The sequence below is a fragment of the Centropristis striata genome, chromosome 10 (assembly GCF_030273125.1).
Source record: "Centropristis striata isolate RG_2023a ecotype Rhode Island chromosome 10, C.striata_1.0, whole genome shotgun sequence".
NCBI lineage: Eukaryota > Metazoa > Chordata > Actinopteri > Perciformes > Serranidae > Centropristis > Centropristis striata.
The window spans coordinates 39302184-39322414 of record NC_081526.1 but is presented as its reverse complement, the minus strand read 5'-3'; the positions used below and the strand labels follow the sequence as shown (position 1 = coordinate 39322414).

The 20231-nt window shown below is 40.8% G+C and overlaps 1 protein-coding gene across 8 annotated transcripts; it reads left to right on the top strand.

Moving 5' to 3' along the window:
- The first annotated feature begins 1980 nt into the window (after positions 1-1980).
- On the top strand, positions 1981-19856 carry ddx3xa (DEAD-box helicase 3 X-linked a). 8 transcript variants are annotated; one of them, XM_059343404.1, is made up of 21 exons: positions 2003-2135; positions 2260-2306; positions 3955-4006; positions 4728-4775; positions 5579-5638; positions 9022-9195; positions 9493-9631; positions 9751-9855; positions 9945-10044; positions 10185-10320; positions 10484-10581; positions 10665-10763; positions 10854-11014; positions 11113-11257; positions 12045-12189; positions 12515-12565; positions 14488-14669; positions 15324-15441; positions 15529-15682; positions 15818-15939; positions 16776-19856. In XM_059343404.1, exons 2-21 carry the CDS (start codon positions 2262-2264, stop codon positions 16859-16861), a joined length of 2220 nt encoding a protein of 739 aa, XP_059199387.1. In that variant the 5' UTR covers positions 2003-2135; positions 2260-2261; the 3' UTR covers positions 16862-19856. The 8 variants fall into 8 exon arrangements, with proteins under 8 accessions (XP_059199390.1, XP_059199386.1, XP_059199392.1 ...); XM_059343407.1 differs by having other exon boundaries at positions 1981-2306; positions 9022-9129; XM_059343403.1 differs by having other exon boundaries at positions 1981-2306.
- Positions 19857-20231: the final 375 nt, after the last annotated feature.

The following is a 20231-nucleotide window of genomic DNA, read 5'->3' as shown; positions in this document are numbered from 1 at the left end:
TAGTTTATATGAATATACAGCTTTTACTACTGAAATGATTTGTGTCAGTCGATTGACATCAATAATAATAATTAATTGGCAACAATTTTTTTGTGACTGTTTTTATTGGATTTTTCATACAAAGAAAACACAGCTACAGCAGGAATGTCAGACATAATTAATAGAGAAAACTTATGTTAAATTAAATAAGGAAAAGCCTACAATTTTGATCTTCGCTTAAGTTATTTTGTAGTGCAAAAATATGAGAATAATTGAATTATTTTGTTTTCTGTACTCTAAGTAAAACCATACCTACATAAATGTACTTAAGTAATCTAGGTAGTAATAATAGTGTCACACTGTTAAAATAATCGCCTCAGTCATTTTTTGGCAAAATTGTTTTTTTTTCTTGCCTAAATCATCTCCTCATAGCCACCTATGGTAAAATCTCCTCCATCCTCAGTGATCAGATCATGTGATTTTACCCCTTTAAGATAATGGCCTATGTCAAGTGTGTGACTTAAGTGGATTTATTATGCCTAAGTCAAGATAAAATGTGACTTAGGCAATTTTTTGAACATGCCTTTGTGACTTAAGCAAGATATGGTTTATTTATTTTGAGGTTGTCTACATAAGAGTGACATGAGTTGCCCAAGTTTCACATCCCATGTCATGTTTCATAAACATGACATGGGATGTGAAACTTGTCATGTCATGTTTCTGACAGGCTTGTGTCACTCTTATGTTGACACCTTCAAAATAAAGCGTAACCATATCTTGCTTAAGTCACAAAGGCGCGTTCAAAAAATTGCCTAAGTAATTTATTTATTTCTAGTTACATAATTTACACACAGTGTTATTACCTTTTGAGTGAAATTATCAATAAATGTCATATGTTACACTTTTGGTGAAGTTCTTCGTGTTTCCTGCAAATCTTGAAAAAAAATAGTTAGGCGATTATTTTAACAGGGTGACGAGAAGTAAAAGCAGTGGCGGTTCTAGACCAGTTTTACTGTGGGGGCCAAGGAGGGGCCAGTGTTTAATCAGAGGGGCACATTAGCCCATGAAAAAAATGGCATAGATGATATTTAAGCATTCAAAATCTTTGAATGTCTTGAAAAAGACACAAAATTACCAAAAAAGACACAAAATGACCAAAAAAAAGACACATAAATGACACCAATGACGAAAAAAGACACAAAATGACCAAAAAAAGACACAAAATAACTAAAAATGACACAACAACAAACACAAAATTACCAAAAAAAGACACAAATGTATAAGACTCCATAGAGTTAAACTATTCTACAATGTACACATTCTGGGTTTCTTTTGTGTACAATGAGATATTGTTTGAACAAAAAAAAGATTAGAATTGTTCCATTGTTCATTGTTATAAATTGATCATTTTATTACTAATGTGACACAGGGGCCACAGCAGGGGCCAAAGGCTTCTTCACAGGGGCAGTGGCCCCTGTAAAGAAGCCTTTGTGGAGAACCGCCACTGAGTAAAAGATCTGAACACTTCTTCCACCGCTGCTGTAATTATTGTTTCCGTGTGTCCACAAATAGCTGCTTCTTCTACACCAATCCGAGGCGAAACGAAGCATCGCGATATTTGGCGAGCAGCCCGCTGGTCTCTGCGTACCGCGGCGATATCTCGCGCTACCTGCCCGCTCCGTGTCTCATTACACCAATCCGAGGCGAAACGAATTCTCGCGATACTTCCCGAGCAGCCCGCTGGTCTCTGCGTACCGCGGCGATATCTCGCGCTACCTGCCCGCTCCGTGTCTCATTACACCAATCCGAGGCGAAACGAATTCTCGCGATACTTCCCGAGCAGCCCGCTGGTCTCTGCGTACCGCGGTGATATCTCGCGCTACCTGCCCGCTCCGTGTCTCATTACACCAATCCGAGGCGAAACGAATTCTCGCGATACTTCCCGAGCAGCCCGCTGGTCCCTGCGTACCGCGGCGATATCTCGCGCTACCTGCCGCTCCTGGCTCACTCCACCACGGTCAGCCTGCCGGCAGAGAAGTCCCGTTCAGCTCCACAGTCACCTTTTCATTTGGAAACTTGAAGCGAAAATCTATATTTATAACAAACGTCGTTTTATTTATTTAAAGTAAACGTAATCGTCTAAGCTAACTCTACAGGTAAACCGTTGGTTCAAGGTCGTAATTTGTACAGAAAGAGGACTTTTTACGTAGCAGGAATAGCCGGGTGGTGCTAACAAAGAAACCCTTTCTCTCCTCAAATAATCCCCATTACTCTCTTTAGTTATGAGTCATGTGGTCGTTGATAATCCACACGGTCTAGATCAGCAGGTGAGTCCTTTTTTATCTTTTCCTGTCTGGTATAATATGTGATATTTTTCCGCTACGCACATGTAGTTAGGACAGAAAGCGGTAGCTAAGCCGCTAGCCTAAGCTAAGCTAACGCTAGCTAGCCGGCTAAGCTAACGCTGCGGCTGCTAAAATGGAGGTGTGATGTCGCGGTGCGGATTGTGATGGCGGAGAGCGTCACTGCGCACCGAACTAACGGCTGTTTCTCTCGTGTTTCCCCCGGTTATAACGCCTAGCAACGGCATTAAGCCAAGCTACATAATGTCATGTAACTAGCCTGTTGTGTAAACGCTCTTCAGTTAGTGGAAAATTACCAGGTTGGCTAACATTACCTCGCTGCCGGTAGCTACCGAGCTAGCCCCGGCTAGCTAATGCTAATGCTAGCTGGGCCTGCTCAGCCTGAAACGTGGCGCAGGAGAAAATGTTGGCAGCGTTTTTTTAGCCACCATTGATGTTTTTGAGTTGTTGAGCTGTAAAGTTCACGAATCATGAAACTGTTATCATTTAGAACGAGTTGTGTCACTGTAATCATACATTAAAACCTGTTATAACCCTCTGAAATGTTATTATGTCCTTTAAATAATCTGTTAAAAATCGTTTCCATTCCGTGTTGGTGTCAGTTTTTCATGTCCTGATAATTAATTTTTAACTTTGACTTACTTGATAAGATGTTGAACCCAAAAGAAACAAAGTAAAACATACAATCTGATCTTAAATTATATTTCTATACGCAGGATTTTAAATGTTGCTTCATTTTTATGTCTTCACGTCATGGAGAAGTAATGTGCCGGTGCGTTCACGGACTCTACAGGGTTAAATTATTCTGTTTTATCCATTGAGTTTGTCGGCAATTCCCTGTTCTATGTTCACAGACGTAACCATGTCGACATGGGGATTTAATCAGCACATAATGTACCCAGAGTGCGTAAGGAAGAGTTTATGATATGGAAATACGTCACAGCTTTTGTTCCTATTAAACCGGAGTCGCTAACTGGTGTAGAGATACTTTGTGCAAGTATCTAACAGTAACATTATGACTTTACATCAAGAGTTATACTTGATCAAAAGTCAGTCTCTTCTATTTTTATTTTTTTAGAGAGAAAAAAAAAATCCCCTCACATTATGAATTTACATCTCATGTGTGCATGTCGTTGTTATAAAGCTTGTTATTTATCCAGCGATACTGAATACTCGATTTTGCCCCTTTTGTAGTTTCTGTGAAGAGCCATTTCTTACTAATGGAAACATGGAAACTACTGTGTTTTCTATACACATATTGGAGTCTGCTTACAACAATAGTTGTCCCATGTGCCCAAAAACCAAATGTAGCATGCTATGAAAGACTCACCTTTCAGCCAAACAATATGACTTTTGAAAATGTAAAGGGGGGGGGGGGGTGATATTTTAGTTTTGGGCACAAATATGTAAAAACCGAAGTGCAAAATGCAGTGAATAGCTGAATATCAAGTTGTATAACTACTCAAAATATTTTTATTGAACATCATGTTCTTTTAGTGATAGTCATTGGGGTGTTCGTCATGATCTGTTATTGGTTATTTTAAACTCACAGTGAATGCTCAACTGGTTTTAAACCAAATAATATTCATAAATTTGTCCCTTTTTTTTGCAGCTTGCTGCCCTAGACTTGAACTCTGCTGACGGACAAGGCGGAGGAACTGGCAGTAAGTAACAAAGCAGATTACACTTATCAGTTACATTATCCTCCATGTATCGAACTGTTAACATTTTGTACGCCTGTATGGATGGTTGCATTAAAGTTACGAATTTAAGCCACTGCCTCCAGCAAATAGGATTCATTTTACAATATTTGTAGTGCAAAGTTTCCTACCATTACTTTAAGGGGGCACCCACTGCCCCAAACGGCACCACTGCCCCCTTGATGATCAAGTTAATTTGTTTTCTGTATTGCGCCAGATCACAACAGAAGTCATTCAGTGTTACCTTTCATGTAGAACAGGTCTAAATCTTGTCCTTTTATTAAACAAACTAAATCAGCTTATGTTATTTATATAAAAAAATGGTAGCGACCTGGTCAGAGGTGATCAGACACACTGTTGCTTGTCGCTCGGTAGCAGCGAGCTAACATTAGCTTACAATTGAAGTTTTAATCGCAAAAACGCTCAACTGTGCCAATGATCTGAATTACGTCCTGATGCTAAACACATGCAGCTTTCAAAATAGTATAATATTCCCGTAGGGGAAACACTTTCGTGTATTTATCTTTGAGGAAAAGCAGTGGTTTATACTGTAGAGCCTTAATAAAAGTTCTGAGAGTTAAGATTCTTGCATAGTGTCTTTAGTTAAACAATGGCAATTATAATGGTCATAAATTAGTGTTTAGTTGGAAATGGCATATTACATGTTTGTTTTTCCTCCACCCAGGGCGTTACATTCCACCTCACTTGAGAAACAAAGATGCATCTAAGAACGGTAAGATAATCCAACGGTTTGACTCAACCACAGACAAACCATCAACACAGGTTTGACTTGTGGGGTTTTCCAAATATTAAAAGCCCATCAGAGCGTGGTAAAAGCAAGCACGGTGAGGCACTATTTGTTTCTCAACTAAAATAAACCGTGAGGCGTTAATTATTCCTCAACCGATTAATCTTTACCAGTCAGGACTAAAATGACAGTTTAGCAGTACTTTTTGCTGCTGCTTCAGCCCACAGGACTGTTAAGGACATTAGTCTCATTTTTCAAGTGCACAGAATGAGGAGAGAACATCATGTCAAGTAGGTTTTCTATGTCTGTGCATGATAGCTTATTTTGGCATGGGTAAAGTAGGGCAAGTGGTACTGTAAAATGGCTGTAGCCTGGAATTTTCACCCCAGACTGATCATAAATGAGAGACTGAGGCAAATTTAAAAAATACCCGATTCTCATTTTCCCATATTCAGTAAGTATTTTCATTGGTAATCTTATCCCAAGTTTATTTTTGTCTCATGTGTTAACAAGAGGAGTGCTAGCTGTTGGCTGCTCTGATGAAGGGGTATGGGGTTGGTGGGTTGTTTGTAGCATTTACATCTTTTTAGACTTTTAAGAATGTTTTTGTAGCAAGGATGAGGTGGGTTTTTTTGGTTCTTAAGCCTCTTAAAGGTGTTAAATCAAGACACAAGCAGTGTCTGGCTCAATTGGCCAGATATTTTTACATTAAAAAAAACTTGAAATAATGGTACTGTGTCATTGCACACTTGACGTTTTTCTCGTTTTACTGTTTTCTTATTCCACAGCAGGAAATGCTTATTCCGCTGGTAGACAGTGCGGTTATTCAATGGCACCAGTAAATCTCTGTAAGTCCCTTCTGTCTGCTTTCGCTGAGGGCAACCTGCATTTCCAGATGCATGAAATAGCCATTTTACACACCAGCAAAGCCAGTGCAAAGAGGGTTAGAGCTATACACTTCACAGTAAAAGTTAATGATGGGCTCATGATTAATTGATGTGCTTCTCTCTGCTGGGATGCTTGCATTCAAAATGAGAAATAACTGTTATAGGTCAAGAGAAGTTTGATGTAAGCATATGCTTGCTGGGTTAATGCTTTTTTTTAATTATGGCAAATTTAATATTTAATGTGTGTAGGCATAAAAGGTCATTTAAATGATTTTCTTCACTGTCTATGAAAGCCCATATTTCACCTGCAATGTCCCCCAAAGTTTCTTTTAAGCAGTGCCCACAGTCATGGCAGGCAGAGTGTCAGCAAAGAGACAGAAATAACTGTACTGCAGGATGGGATGACTGTAAGATTGGTAACTATTAGTGTAAAGTCAAGCCCAACACTCATACTGCATGAGTCAGTAATTATGGGTGAGTCTTTTTATAGCCTGCTTCCCTACCTTTGCTCAGGTTACCCAAGACTGGCCTCTCAAGAGCTTGCCTTTTACCATGCCTTCAGTGGGGGTTGGCGAAACAGATGTGGTATATCTTTACCTGCATGCCAAGCCATCTAAATGTTGGCAGAGTTTCACAGTAAAAATAGCTGAACACCGGGGCGTAACAAACGTACCCTTGCTTTGTCATGGTCACTTGAAAAAAAAGCAGCAGAAATCTGGGCCTAACAGTGTTTGTGAAAGCTTGCAAATGAAGTTGCTTTTCATGCATGGTGATGGTGCCTTCAAGACTCTGCATTGCATCACTAGTGGCTGTCCTACTAATGAGATGTCAGCAGTAAATTAAATATCAAAGTATTCCTCTTTTTGCACTGTTGAACCATTCATACCCTTTAACCTCTTGTTAGTTACAGCCTTTAAATCAAAGTAGGGATTTATTTTAGCAACTCATTCCCACTCATTATTAATCAAAAGTCTCAGTTCTATTGAGTTCTTCAGAGACCTTGTAGCTATTTGCATCTGCCCACAGCATACCACTGAAAAGTACTAAGTGGGATTATTAAATGCTGTGCTGAGAACCTGAGTGCATACAGGCTATTGTTCCAACAACCAACAACTCCAGCTTCTGATTAGTTACTTTTGTCTTGTGTGAAGCAATAATAACCATTTGAGTCCACTGGTGCACACTGTGGTGGAACAGAAACCTGCACAGTCACCAGGCACATGGTTGAACACTCCTGAACAGTAGTTTCTTAAAAGGGGTGTTTTGTTTCTGTGTGGTTGTTTGAAAGAAGAGTGATTATTAGGTATTCTCCTTGGCATTCATTTTAACTGGCTTGGTCTGTGAATTTAATATGTCAGTCTAGAGACTGTCAAATCATTTTTTACCACAAATGGTGCTCTTGGGTACAGAAAGCCAAAGGAATCGTGGAACATGTAGTCTTTGAAGTTGGGCAGTCTCAGGTTGCTGAACAAGCATCTGCAGAATGTTTTTTATTTGCTGTCAAGAGTGTCGCACACCTGGCAGCATGATCAAAAGGACTCGCCTGGAATATGTCAAGACTGCTAGGGGACATATTCTCCTTCTCCCAGCAGTGTTTGATTCACCAAATCAGTTGTAGCTAATACTTCCAAATCTTCTTCTTAAATCCATGTTTTTTTTTGTCTTGCTTTCGACCGACACCAACCAGTTATTTTGCTGGGGTGGTGCTGGTTCGCAGTTGCTTCAACTTGCGAACTGTCTCCGAACATGTTTACATGTTTTCCTCAGGCTGGAGAGCCATGTATTTGCTGAATGCGTCTGTATACGTCTCCACTCAGCAAGTGTAATAACGACAATAGCAAACTACACCGTCTCCCTGCAAATGTTGCTCCTGGCTTTGCGAGCCTACATTGGCATCCAAACACACTGATATAACACATTCGTGCTGCTTGTCTTGATCGCGATGGATGGCGATTATTTTCTTTACACAGAACGTAAAAATGTTGGTGTTGGCTTTGTTGAGATAAATCAACTTACAACTTACTTCAACTTACTAAAATAGTCAATAGATTTATCAATAGCCACACACCAGTTCATGGTGGTCAATCCAACATTGCTTGGAGGTTTGTTTTTAATACTTTATTTTGGTTTATTTTGGTGGTTTGATGTAGACTGACATCTGCGTTGCTGTCTCTGAAAGCCAGGCTGTGACACTGCTGCACGGTGTGTTGAGCAGTTTTTGCAAGGTGCACATGCATCATTTGTGTCTTGATACCAGTCCGAGTGAATAAATTCCAACTACAATTCGGATGCAGTATTGCAGTTGATTTAAACAATTGCTTTATTTACTAAATAGGTCTGAGCATTTGCATTAACAAAAGCAGTGTGGTAGACCCTTAACAGTGGCCATGTTTGAATGCTACATCTTAATTTGTAGTTTGCCCATGAAGCAATGCAGCTCTGAGAGGCCTCAAATACTCCACAAACGGAGCAAAACCCCATGTCTTCAGCATAGTAGCTCTTGAACTTATTTAGATATCAGACACTGTGTGTTTGTGTTGTGTTTGCATAGTAACAAATTTAATTACTCAGATCAGTATCGGAGACAAAGAGCGTGGGACACATCTAGATGTGTGCCTATGTGAAGCATTACAAGGTTTTCCCTTGTGCTTGGGGCACCATGATTGAAGCGTATACCTGTTGGCCCACAGGTAGAACATTAAGATCCTTGCCTCAGATCTAGAATCAGCCATTTTTGGCTGAACCAATTCTTCAATGCAAGACTGATCTCTGGCCAGATCTGTATGGCTGCCCCTTAGTTCTGTTGTGGCATGACTTAGCCTCAGCTACTAAGCTAGCTGTACCATGGCAGAGCTAGCTGTCCATTGCCCCCCCTCAGCCTTATCCTCAGCCAGCGTGGCCACTGGTGGGGAGGATGACACAGCCAGTGTCTTCAGCTGGGTAGACCATTGTGGTAAATGTCCCATACAGGCAGAGTTGGGACTCTGTGTGCAAGTCATCCTACCCAAATAACAAAGCCAGTGTCTGTGAGGCAGTGGCCTCTATTATTTACCCAAAACCTTTGTCTGCATCTATCTCTTCTTGTACAGATGTAGAATTTGCTTTTGACAAATCGTGGAGCTTTGCTGGTAGTTATGCAAGCTTTCAGCCCAGGGTTTAGTTGACTTGGGAGTTGCTTGCATCCCACCTGTCAATAAATTAGTCTAAAAATAATCAGTTAGCCCAGTGGCTAGTGAGGACTATGGCAACATATCTATTTGCATACTGACACATATGTAAATATTTGCAGCATTATGCTCTTGCTCCCAAGCCTCTTATTTTGTTTTCTGTTTCTTCCCGTGAAGATTCACCTGGATGGGACGGCGGACGCAGCAATGGATTTGTGAATGGTTACCATGACAACCGCACAAATGGGGGCTTTGGAGGCCGAGGACCCCCTCGCAATGATAGAGGTGGGCGTGGCGCCTACCGTGGTAACAGGGGTGGAGGCTCGTTTAATCAACCATTACAGAATGCAGGTGGGAAAACCCTGTTGAGCCATAACATGTTTACATGTAGCTCCGGTTTTTAGACAGTGTAGTTAAAATGGAAGCTCCGCCCTCCCCCACCCTTGTTTATACAGTTATATCAGAAAGCTACTACACTACAGAGACTTTATGGACCTGCAGTCAGTTATAGATAATTAAAAACGTTATGGGTACACTCACAGTTAAGGGAATGGTCTTTGCCCCACTTTTGGTAAGAAAGTGGCACCATCTAAAGACATTTCTTTACGAAAAGAGTGGCACTGATGGGCTCTTTATCCATTTTTATAGGATTTGGTGGTGATGGTGGCGGCGGCGGTAACTGGGGAGGAGCTCCTCGGGATGCAGCGTACAACAGCTTTGGCGGACGCAACGACAGGTCAAAGTCTGCCTTCTTCAATGACCGTGGGTCAGGCTCAAGAGGAGGAAGGTGTGTGGAGTTGTTAGATTTTCAACTGAAATTCAACTTCATTATTAATAGTGACGATACTGTCCTGCTTGATATCAGACGTTAAAAGTTTTCTTCCTGTGCTTTAACGATGTGTCCAGATATGAGCGCGGGGGCTTTTCAAGTGGAGGAAACAGCCGCTGGCAGGACGACTCCAGAGACGAGGACTGGTCCAAGCCCACTGCTCCCAATGAGCGCCTGGAACAGTAAGACACAGGTTTTCTTATTAAATGACAAAACAATAGCACCCATCTTGTGCGTTTGATCTAAATGTTCAAAAAACTTCACTTTGCAGTGAGCTTTTCTCTGCAAGCAACACTGGGATAAACTTTGAGAAATACGATGACATTCCTGTGGAGGCCACCGGAAGCAACTGCCCGCCCCACATTGAAAGCGTAAGTCTATACCCAGCAGAGCTTGAGTATTCTTCAAGGTGGACTTTCATTTGTTTTTCTATATTAATTCATTACAAGATTTGAAGATTTTATTAGAACTTTTTGGTCTTTTACTTACGGCATGTGTGATTGTTGTGCAGTTCCATGATGTGGACATGGGGGAGATCATTATGGGAAACATCGCCCTGAGTCGGTACACTCGTCCCACCCCAGTTCAGAAGCATGCGATCCCCATCATCAAGACCAAAAGAGACCTGATGGCCTGCGCACAGACTGGTGGGTATTTCTATATTCTCACATTATCTCTTAATATACCACTTCAAAAATAAAGTAAAGGTTTTAGTAGCATTTAACTTGCGATGTTTGTCTGAATGGTTTTGTATTAGTTTTAGGGAGTCTGAATACAGGAACTGTATGTTATACCTTCACTGTGTTTCAGGCTCCGGAAAGACCGCTGCGTTCCTGCTGCCGGTGCTGAGTCAGATCTACAGCGAAGGTCCAGGAGACGCCCTGCAGGCTGCCAAGGGTGGCGGACAGGTACTGGGCAGGAAAGATCATTAACTGAATACATCCTGTGTTGCCATGTGGTTTTTGTTTTAATAAATGAATTTTGTCCTCAGGACAATGGAAGGTATGGCCGCCGTAAGCAGTACCCCATGTCCCTGGTCTTGGCTCCAACCAGAGAGCTGGCTCTGCAGATCTACGATGAGTCCAGAAAGGTGAGCTCAGACATGAACATGCAACATAAAATTGTTAACCTTTAAAATGTCTCATGGAGCTAAATCACTTCCCTTTTTCTATATTTTTAGTTTGCCTATCGCTCTCGTGTGCGCCCCTGTGTGGTGTATGGCGGTGCAGATATCGGCCAGCAGATCAGGGAGCTGGAGAGAGGCTGCCACCTGCTGGTGGCCACACCTGGACGACTGGTTGACATGATGGAAAGGGGCAAGATCGGTCTGGACTACTGCAAGTCAGTATATACAGAAGGATTGAGAATTTTTTTCTTCATTGAAGCATGTGACTCCAGGATGTCGTTGTGTAATTATTAAATATGAAACCTCTCTGCAGCTTCTTGGTCCTGGATGAGGCTGACCGCATGTTGGACATGGGTTTCGAGCCACAGATCAGACGCATCGTGGAACAGGACACGATGCCACCCAAAGGCATCCGACAGACCATGATGTTCAGCGCCACCTTCCCCAAGGAAATCCAGGTATGTTGAACAGTCAAAAATAGAATTAATCTTGTTTGGAGGGAAACTTGTTTTTGTGTCAAATTGACTAATGGGGGACAACAACTTCTTTAAAACAGGTTATTTATTGGTTAATTTATCCTGTTCAAAGAGAAATCTGCTTCTGAAAACGCTCGTAGGCCTCTTGCCCATTGTTAAAAATCAGCTGAATATTGACATTGGAAATATAAGATGACAGTGTTGGTATAACAAATCCCCACATTGTCTTCTACACTTGTAGTTTTAGAAGATTTATTGGAAACAATGTTTCAGTACAGTATTATTAAGATATAACCTGATAAAGGTCTCTTTACCAAAATGTTGCTCCCATCTAAATTGCCTGTTAATAAGATGTTTTATATTACGATAGTTGGCCTGGAGTCTTTGCAACACAAGGTGAACAAACGTTCTGCTACTCCGCCAGCACTCTGTCCTAGTGCTGTAGTGTCAATATTGCATATTTGAAACAGTTCCAATACTGATTTTCTGCAGTATTGATACTTCTATTTATCTACTTATCTGTTCTCTTCTCCAGCTGATTTAATAACGAAGAAAATCATTTTTACTACAGTGATTATATTAGTAAGAAATTCCAGTATGATGACAACTACCACTCTCTTATGCTACAAGTTTTATTCAATACTGGACCAACTTCAGAAACGTTTCCCTATTTGTCACTTGGAAACAAAAACATGGTTAAATGTGTTCTAGGTTGAAAATACCTAAAAGTAATTTTTTGCATACTTATCTATTTGATTTGTTTGCATAGATCCTGGCTCGTGACTTCCTGGAGGACTATATTTTCCTGGCAGTGGGCCGTGTTGGCTCCACTTCAGAAAACATCACCCAGAAGGTGGTCTGGGTGGAGGAGACCGACAAGAGGTCTTTCCTCCTCGACCTGCTCAATGCCACAGGTAAAAAATGCATACACATTAATGAGAATGTTTGGGGTTTTTGCCTCTCATGAAGGTCACATCGGGCTCTAATCCATCATCCTGTGTGTGTCGGTCTGCCCCATATCAAGCTAATATTGACTTTGCTACATCTCTGCTAACAAATGTTGGTCATTATAGCAAGACCTTGAAGCGAAAGATAAAATATCAACAGAAAATTTCACACAGCGGGGGAGCAGTCACAGAAATAACTTGCCGTGTTTTAATGGGTTTGCTTCTCCAAATGATTTTTGTATCTGTGTACTGAGAAGCCTTACGTTTACTGGCCGGTTTGGTTTTATCTTAGTTATTCCCAGTGAGGTTCAGGAAAATGTGACAGAGGCCCCAGAGAAACCGGGTAAGTGTGAACATATCATAATTTCACTCTGACCCACAAGCCAGAGACATCACATCCCACAGCTCATCCTGTCCCTCTGCTCCCCAGCTGATATGCTGCCTCAGTTTTGTTTTCTCCTTTCATTTCCAATAAGAGCTTGTAGAACCAACAATAACATTTGCCTTGCACTGTGTAGACCTTGTATTGACTCAAATCCTCCCCACTGAAAAGGGAGTCCATGTCAGCCATTAGAGTGCTATCCACACCAGCATTGGGGTCAGCTGGCTCAACATGGCCATGTTGGCTGCTTGTCATAGAAAGAGCTCTCAGTTTCCATGAGTCAGATGGCTGTGACAGATTTAATGGCACTAATCTGTTACTCCAGTCAACCCAATACAGCAGTTTCTGTAGATGTGGATCAGATCCCTTTACTGCCACAAGGGACAAGAATCCACAGTACCATATTTTATTTAAATGCCACTGTACAGAATATTCAGAGGAATTAATGCGCGCTGGGAATTGGCCTAAACAGACGTGACATCATGATGTGATTGAGCTTCTTGGTCATGTATCATGTTGTTCCATCAGTTAATGTTATGAATCAACCAACAAATGGTTCCATGCCTCATAGCCAAGTCACAGCTACCTGGCTGACCTTAGCTTAGTTTACAGTTTACTAGTTCTTCTCACCCTCCTAGCATCTCACTCTGCTCATAGTGAGCATTCGTTGATTATAGACCTTTTTTTCTATGATCCAACTGGGTTAGTCATAAAGCATAAGTTGGTGTCATGTATGGTATTTGGGCATTTAAATGTAGAAAACGGCACCACTGCCCTCTAAAATCACATTATGTTCTGCTAGCACAACCTGGTTGAACACTTGGTGCAGAACTCTTGGTGCTACTGAACCCTGCAGGGATCCATGGCTCAGACCACATGGTCTCACTAGTTAACTGACTACTGAACCCTGCAGGGATCCACGGCTCAGACCACGTAGTCAGTTACCTAGTCAAAGTGTTCAGCTATAAAGACTAGGATAAAGTTATAATCCCACTGGTAGAACAAAGCCATTATATACCTGTAAATTGCTTCCCTTAGTACCTTAAATTCTGTTAGAGCCATCTTGACTTTACCTCCAAAGACGTGACATGTTTTTCTTCTGTTTCCATGGCGAGGGATGCAAGCAGATGTGTTATCTCTGTCATAGACAGCCTTGGTAAACACTTAGCTGTCGGGTAAAGAGGCTTTGGGTTGGCAACTGCATGGAAATGGGCGAGTCCTACTTTTCCACCTAAACAATGTAGCCGGTGTAATTGGGCTGATCTGGGCTTTGTAAATGTGTAATATGGAGGGGATGGAGCTTTGATGGATATCTTGTTTCCTGGCTTGTGCCAGAGTGCTTTGGCAAAGCAGTTAGCTGCAGGGTTATCTACCAATGGTGCGACCTGGAATGGCCTGTCCTATCCCATCACCCCCTCAACCATTTTATTATCTCAAGCTTTTTATTCTGATAGCCATTAATAGCATTTAACCTAACAATTGAATAATTGTTTAAACTAGGGATGTCCTAAACCAATCCGAAGGACGGTACCAGACATCCTTAGTTTAAACATAATTAAGATATGCAGTTATCTTCGGTACTGTGTGCAGAAAAACTCAACATGTTGTCAATTAATGGTTGTCAGTAAATGTAAAGCTCCTTATACAACCCATGTCTCCATTTCTAAGTTGTCATTTTGGTTTTTGATTTTCTTTCACTTCATGATCTTGCAATTCCTGGCCTTTTGACAGTTTAAGTTCCTTCTCCCATTGTTCAGTTACAAATATCATCTATATCCATATCACAGTTATCAAATTTATATAATTTTTTTTTCTCCTTTCGTGCTCTTTATCCTGCTCTCCTCCCCCTTTTTTCTCCTCCTCTTTTGTCTCCGGCTACACAGGCAAAGACTCGTTGACTCTGGTGTTTGTGGAAACAAAGAAAGGAGCCGATGCTCTGGAGGACTTCCTGTACCACGAGGGCTACGCCTGCACCAGCATCCACGGAGACCGGTCCCAGAGAGACCGAGAAGAAGCTCTGCATCAGTTCCGCTCCGGACGCTGCCCGATCTTGGTGGCTACAGCTGTAAGTTATCCTAGCTCCTTTTTCTGCTATCTGAGGTCTTTAAACGGTGAATTGTCTGGCTTCTTTTGATTGGGATTTGATAAAACCAGACACATGATGACGATGCTTGGCTTTAAGATCCGATTTTAATTCTTTCTCTCCCATTCCTGATAATCAATAGCTTTCATGTGAACTACTTTAAAAAAAACTCTTTTATATCTAGCGTTTGCAATACGTTTCTGTCTGGGCTCATAAACAAACAATGTGACCTTAGATTGATACCCCAGAGTGCTATATTACAGTATCATAACTCTGAATGAGCCAGATCCATTTTTTATCTAGTCCCAAGTTGGCAAACTACAAGAACTTAAATAAATCTGTAAGAGATTTGTTACCTTTTATTTCTCTTTCAAAAAACTGCAAAAAAGATGTTTATAACAAGCCTTTTACTTTATTTGGTTGGAGAGAAAAACCCCAAGCCAACTGGGTCATGGAGGAAACTGGCTTTGGCTTTATTGACCATTGTTGGCAGGTTTTATCAGCATAACTGGAGCTCCATAATTAATGAGACCATTTTCTAAATGATTCTCTTGACTGTAAGGTCTTTTTTGGGATCTCATCTTGATATTTTTAAGTAAGAATATAAAACATGGTATTTTTCTTGTGCTTTTCCAGGTGGCTGCCAGAGGTTTGGACATCAGCAATGTGAAGCACGTCATTAACTTTGATCTGCCCAGCGACATTGAGGAATACGTCCACCGTATTGGCCGTACGGGACGTGTGGGCAATCTTGGTATGAACCCTTTTTTTCTTTTTAAACCAGTTTTTCTTGTGCCTTTTCAGTATTTGACTATATAATCTTACAACGGTTTGTGTGCAGGTCTGGCCACGTCGTTCTTTAACGACAAAAACAGCAACATAACCAAAGATTTGCTGGACATTTTGGTGGAGGCCAAGCAGGAGGTTCCCTCCTGGCTTGAGAGCCTGGCCTACGAGCACCAGCACAAGAGCAGCACCCGGGGACGCTCTAAGAGGTGAAGAAATGCTGCTTTCACCCTGAACATGTCCATTTTTAAACAACGTTGCAGCTTAAACACTTTCAGATCTTTTAACTTGCACCTTCAGAAAGTCTGTACCGTGTTCTTTAACAAACGTGTGTTCTTGTGAAGGTTCGCTGGAGGATTTGGAGCCAGAGATTACCGTCAGACATCAGGAGGCCCCGGAAACTTCAGCAGCAACCGGGGTGGACGCAACACTGGAGGCCATGGAGGAAACCGTGGCTTTGGGGGAGGTAAGGAGATGATTCATCCAGCCTTTAACTGGCTTCACTCTGTCACAAACTTAAAATAAAAGCAACACTTCTAGTGTAGACAGTTGGGTTGATTTCCAGTTTTGCTCTTCAGTATATAAGCTTAAACCAGTCAGATATGTTATGAAACATTTTAATAATTAACATACATCAGCACCCATGTGATGAATTCTTTATTTGCGTCTTAAACATTAAAAAATGGCCCAATGTTTTTAGACTGGAGGTTGTAATTTTAATTCTGATTTCATGTTCATACTTAAAATGTAATCTGGTGTTTCATGAACCACATACGAAATAAAAATATTTTCAGATAGCTAGAATTAAATATTCAAAACAAAAGTAGTGTTAACAGCTTATAAATATTAGTAATACTCTTTATTATATATTAATAAACCTGTACAAACCCTTTTGTTTACTAGAAAGGTAATGTTTTTTTTTTTTTAGATTAGATTCAACTTTATTGTCATTGAACAGAGTACAAGTACTAGGACAACGAAATGTAGTTTAGCATCTAACCAGAAGTGCTGAGTAGTAAAGTGCAAGGTATTTACATATGAATACAGAGTATAAATATAGTGCAGGTATGAATTGAATATGCTATAGGATATATACAGTTATAGAAATATATACAGTAGAGATATGTACAGTAATGTGTGCCCCAAGAGGACAAATATGGTAGAATTTTGGATTGAAAACTTATGAAAGAAGTTGGTAGGGAAAAAATGGATGAAACATATTCCAAGCATGCAGTTCTAAGACGTGAGCATCAGTCTGACTGAGATGAAACTGTTGCTGACTCGTGCCTTTGTCCTTCCCAGGTGGCTTTGGTGGCAACTTCTACGGCAACGATGGCTACGGAGGAAATTACAGCCACTCTGGTAGTGTGGATTGGTGGGGCAACTAGACGCCATAGGAATAGGTTGCCATGCCAACCCGACCCAATGGAAACCACATGTTAACTTAAAGCCAGACCATAACAACCCTCCCTGTGTAGCTTCACTGACACACAGTACATTACCAACCCTGGTTCTCTGCCATTCGCTTCTCTCAAAAAGGAAGTGCAGCACGACGCAAAGGAAAGTCACCAGCACGTGCAACGCACCGGAGAACGCAGAGATTCGCACACCTCAGAGTGAGCATGGATGCTGACATGCATTGTCCGATAGCAACTTCGGGCTTTCATTGTTCAAAGTATTTTTGTTCTTTTTGTGGAAAAAATACCCAATCGAATAACCTGAGGATCATTTGTATGTTAATGTACTGTGCCTTTGGAATTTAGACAGGAAATCTATGTTTTCATTTCACCAGATGAACATGGCCAAGAGCTCTCAAATTTGATTTTACTATTTTGTTTGGTGAAAAAATATTAGAAAGGTAAAATAAGCTTGGACTTAATCAAACCTTGGCAAACACTGGGGTATTGTGGCTCTGAGCCATGATTCCATTTGAACTTCAAATTTATTGCAGGATCATCATGTAGCCTTTTCTATAGTCAAACAGCTAATGGAGCCATTACTATGTCTAACACAAACTGGGCCACTCTGTGAAGCAACCGTATTTTAATCCTAAGGGACAAAGTTACATTTGTTTTTCTTTTTTGCTCACTCTATCCTGGACAGGCTCCTTTTTATGGATATGATAGTCTTTGAAATAGCCATTCCTATTGTAATCTTAAGAAACACACAAGTCATTAAGCTCAGTGCCAACAGTCGCTGAGGTTCAAACGAGTAATCACTGCTGGAACTTGTTACTCCACTTTTTTCAATTGACTTGACAGTGTTACGGCAGCTAGTGTGTTACCAAGTGCTAGCTACGTTAAGTGGGCGGTGTTTTTTGTTTATTTTTACTTGAGACATTTTTGGTGCAGGTGTGTGCAAAATTGAAAAACTCTTGTCAGTTTTTTGATTTTTCTTTTTGAATTGTTTCTCTACAAATGTGTATCAAAACAAAAAATGCCTGCCATCTTGAAAGTTCAAAATGGCCGCATAAAGGACCACAGCATCGGGAGGGCACAGCGTGGTGTTTAGTGTTTACTGAATCAACCGGCAACCACGAGGCCCAGATGGTATTCTACGCTTGCAAGTGTTTTGTTTTTTGGTCAAGGAGGAAAGACACGTGAACTGAGTCGCAGGCTTAACTTAATTACAAACGTTTTCTCTTTTCAAGCTGCGTTGGAGGCATGGTTCATCTTTAAGAGACAGGAACGATCACTGAGGTTTATCAATAAACAGAGCGGGGCTAGAGAGCAGCACTTTGACCACTGGGGTTAGCTAGCTAGGGAGAGAGAGAGAGAGAGAGAGAGCGAGGAGGTGTGTTTGGGACGGACGCGCTTTTCAGTGCATCGCCGGCGTCGGTGGCAACCATTGCTGCTGGTAGTTTAACTGTGAGGTGGCCAAAGACGGGGGAGTCCACTTCCTCCAGTACTGTCAGGTCCTCTGGAGCTCATCTGCTCACACGCTATCAATCTGTGGCTCCTTAGAGCCAGAGCAGGCTTCTCCTCTCAGAGAGGAGCAGCCATCGGGAGGAGGAGAGATGGGGCGTTTGACCTCAAAATGCTCCCAATTTTCTCATCGGGTGTGTTGTGCCTTGAAACCTTATTTTTTTTGTTTGTTTTTTCTTTTCTTTTTTTAAAGAAATTGATCTAAACGCGGATGCACTGACAGTGTTGAGAACTTGATTGAATGGTGCTACTTGATTTAGGTGTGTAGGCCCTTGTACGTCGTGCCCATCAAGTTTTACAAAAGTTATTTTATTGCACATCTAGAGTTTTATATAGATGTCTTGGATATGTGTCCTTAAGCTTCCAAATATTGTGTGTGAGGAGATTGTGAAAAACGCAGCTTGTTTACAAAGGGGAAGGGTTCTCAACGTTTAAACCAGGATTTATTTGGGACCAGGGGATTTAGCAGTCGGGGGGAATTTAGCCATTTGCACAGATTTCTAGATTCTACTTTTGCTGCTAGTTTTGTGTAATTTATTAAGCATTTTTGACAAATATTTATTTTTGTAAGCCTCAAAGTGATTCTTTGAAAGTTTCAGAAACTTGACCAAAAGACAGTACAAAAAACACTGGCACTTGAATGTTGAATGTCACCTGTATGCGTGAAATTTATATATTTCGGGGTAGTGTGAGCTTTTTAATGTTTAAGATACATTGGACTCAGTAAATAATATCCACAGCTGTTTCAGGGCCTCCTCAGGGCCGGTCATCTCAATTAGATTCTATTAATTGGTCAACAAAATTTGAAACGCAATTGAACAAACATGCCAAGGTTTGGAATAAAGCTGTCAAAAGAGCAAAATATAAAAGAAATCCTAAGCATATCAGTGCTGAAGTGTTCAGATTCTCCAATTGTTGTGTGCATTCTTTACTCTAATTTGACCTGATAATTATTTTTCTCCAGTGAATGTCTGGCACATGGCAATCCTTAAAGAAACAAACATGTGGTTTATTCTCCTTGTTGTATTTGCATATATGACACCTCTGGAGTTCTCCCTGGATGTGGAGCAGGTCTGCAGATGGACGGCAGGTTCTGTGGTTCTGTGGGCAGAACCAGAGACTTGTTCCACATTCTCCTGAGAACCCTGGGGATCTTTAGATGTAGACTTTGCTTTCTGTATTAGCTTATAGGCTACTGCACTGCATGGGAAATACTCAGCTGTGCAATTGTATGATTTTACCAAAATAAAAATGTTTTGAATGCAAAAAAATGATCTGGAAAAATCAAGCATGTTTCATGAAGACTTGTTTACTGTAGTTGTGCAGAGAAGACCTGTAGCAGCAGCCTGTTGCCTTGTGTGGATACAGGGCCGACCGGCGGCAACAATTCAATTTGGTATCGATTTGGATGGGCTTCATTTCTTTTGAAAAAAATATAAAGATTTCATTTGTAAATTAATCTGTGTGACTTGTGTTATTTTGTCGAGCAAGTGTTAAGGTCAAGTCATGGATGAAGATGTGAGGTGTGTCTTAAGCTAAAATTAGTTAAAAAATGGGAGAAAAACCTGAGAATAATACAGTGACAAACACAACCAAACTATTTGGTAAAAAGTAAGTTTTAAGCTTCAATAATTCTGCAGCATGCAATATTTACACAGAACTTTGTTCTTCTGACTGATAACATTCAGTTATTTTAAGTTGGATCAGTTTTTCAACAAACAAAATAAATTACGCAAACTCAAAACATTTTTTTTCCAGAATTCCAATTCATGAAACCTTTAAAAATATTGAGAAAAACAGTTTTCTTTTTCTAGGAAATCTCAGGATTCCTAAA

Coding starts and splice junctions, on each gene's coding strand:
- ddx3xa (XM_059343403.1), top strand. CDS start 2,262: ATGAGTCATGTGGTCGTTGATAATCCACACGGTCTAGATCAGCAG. Junction 10,321..10,483: donor GATGGCCTGCGCACAGACTG/GTGGGTATTTCT, acceptor ACTGTGTTTCAG/GCTCCGGAAAGACCGCTGCG. Junction 12,566..14,487: donor AGAGGCCCCAGAGAAACCGG/GTAAGTGTGAAC, acceptor CCGGCTACACAG/GCAAAGACTCGTTGACTCTG.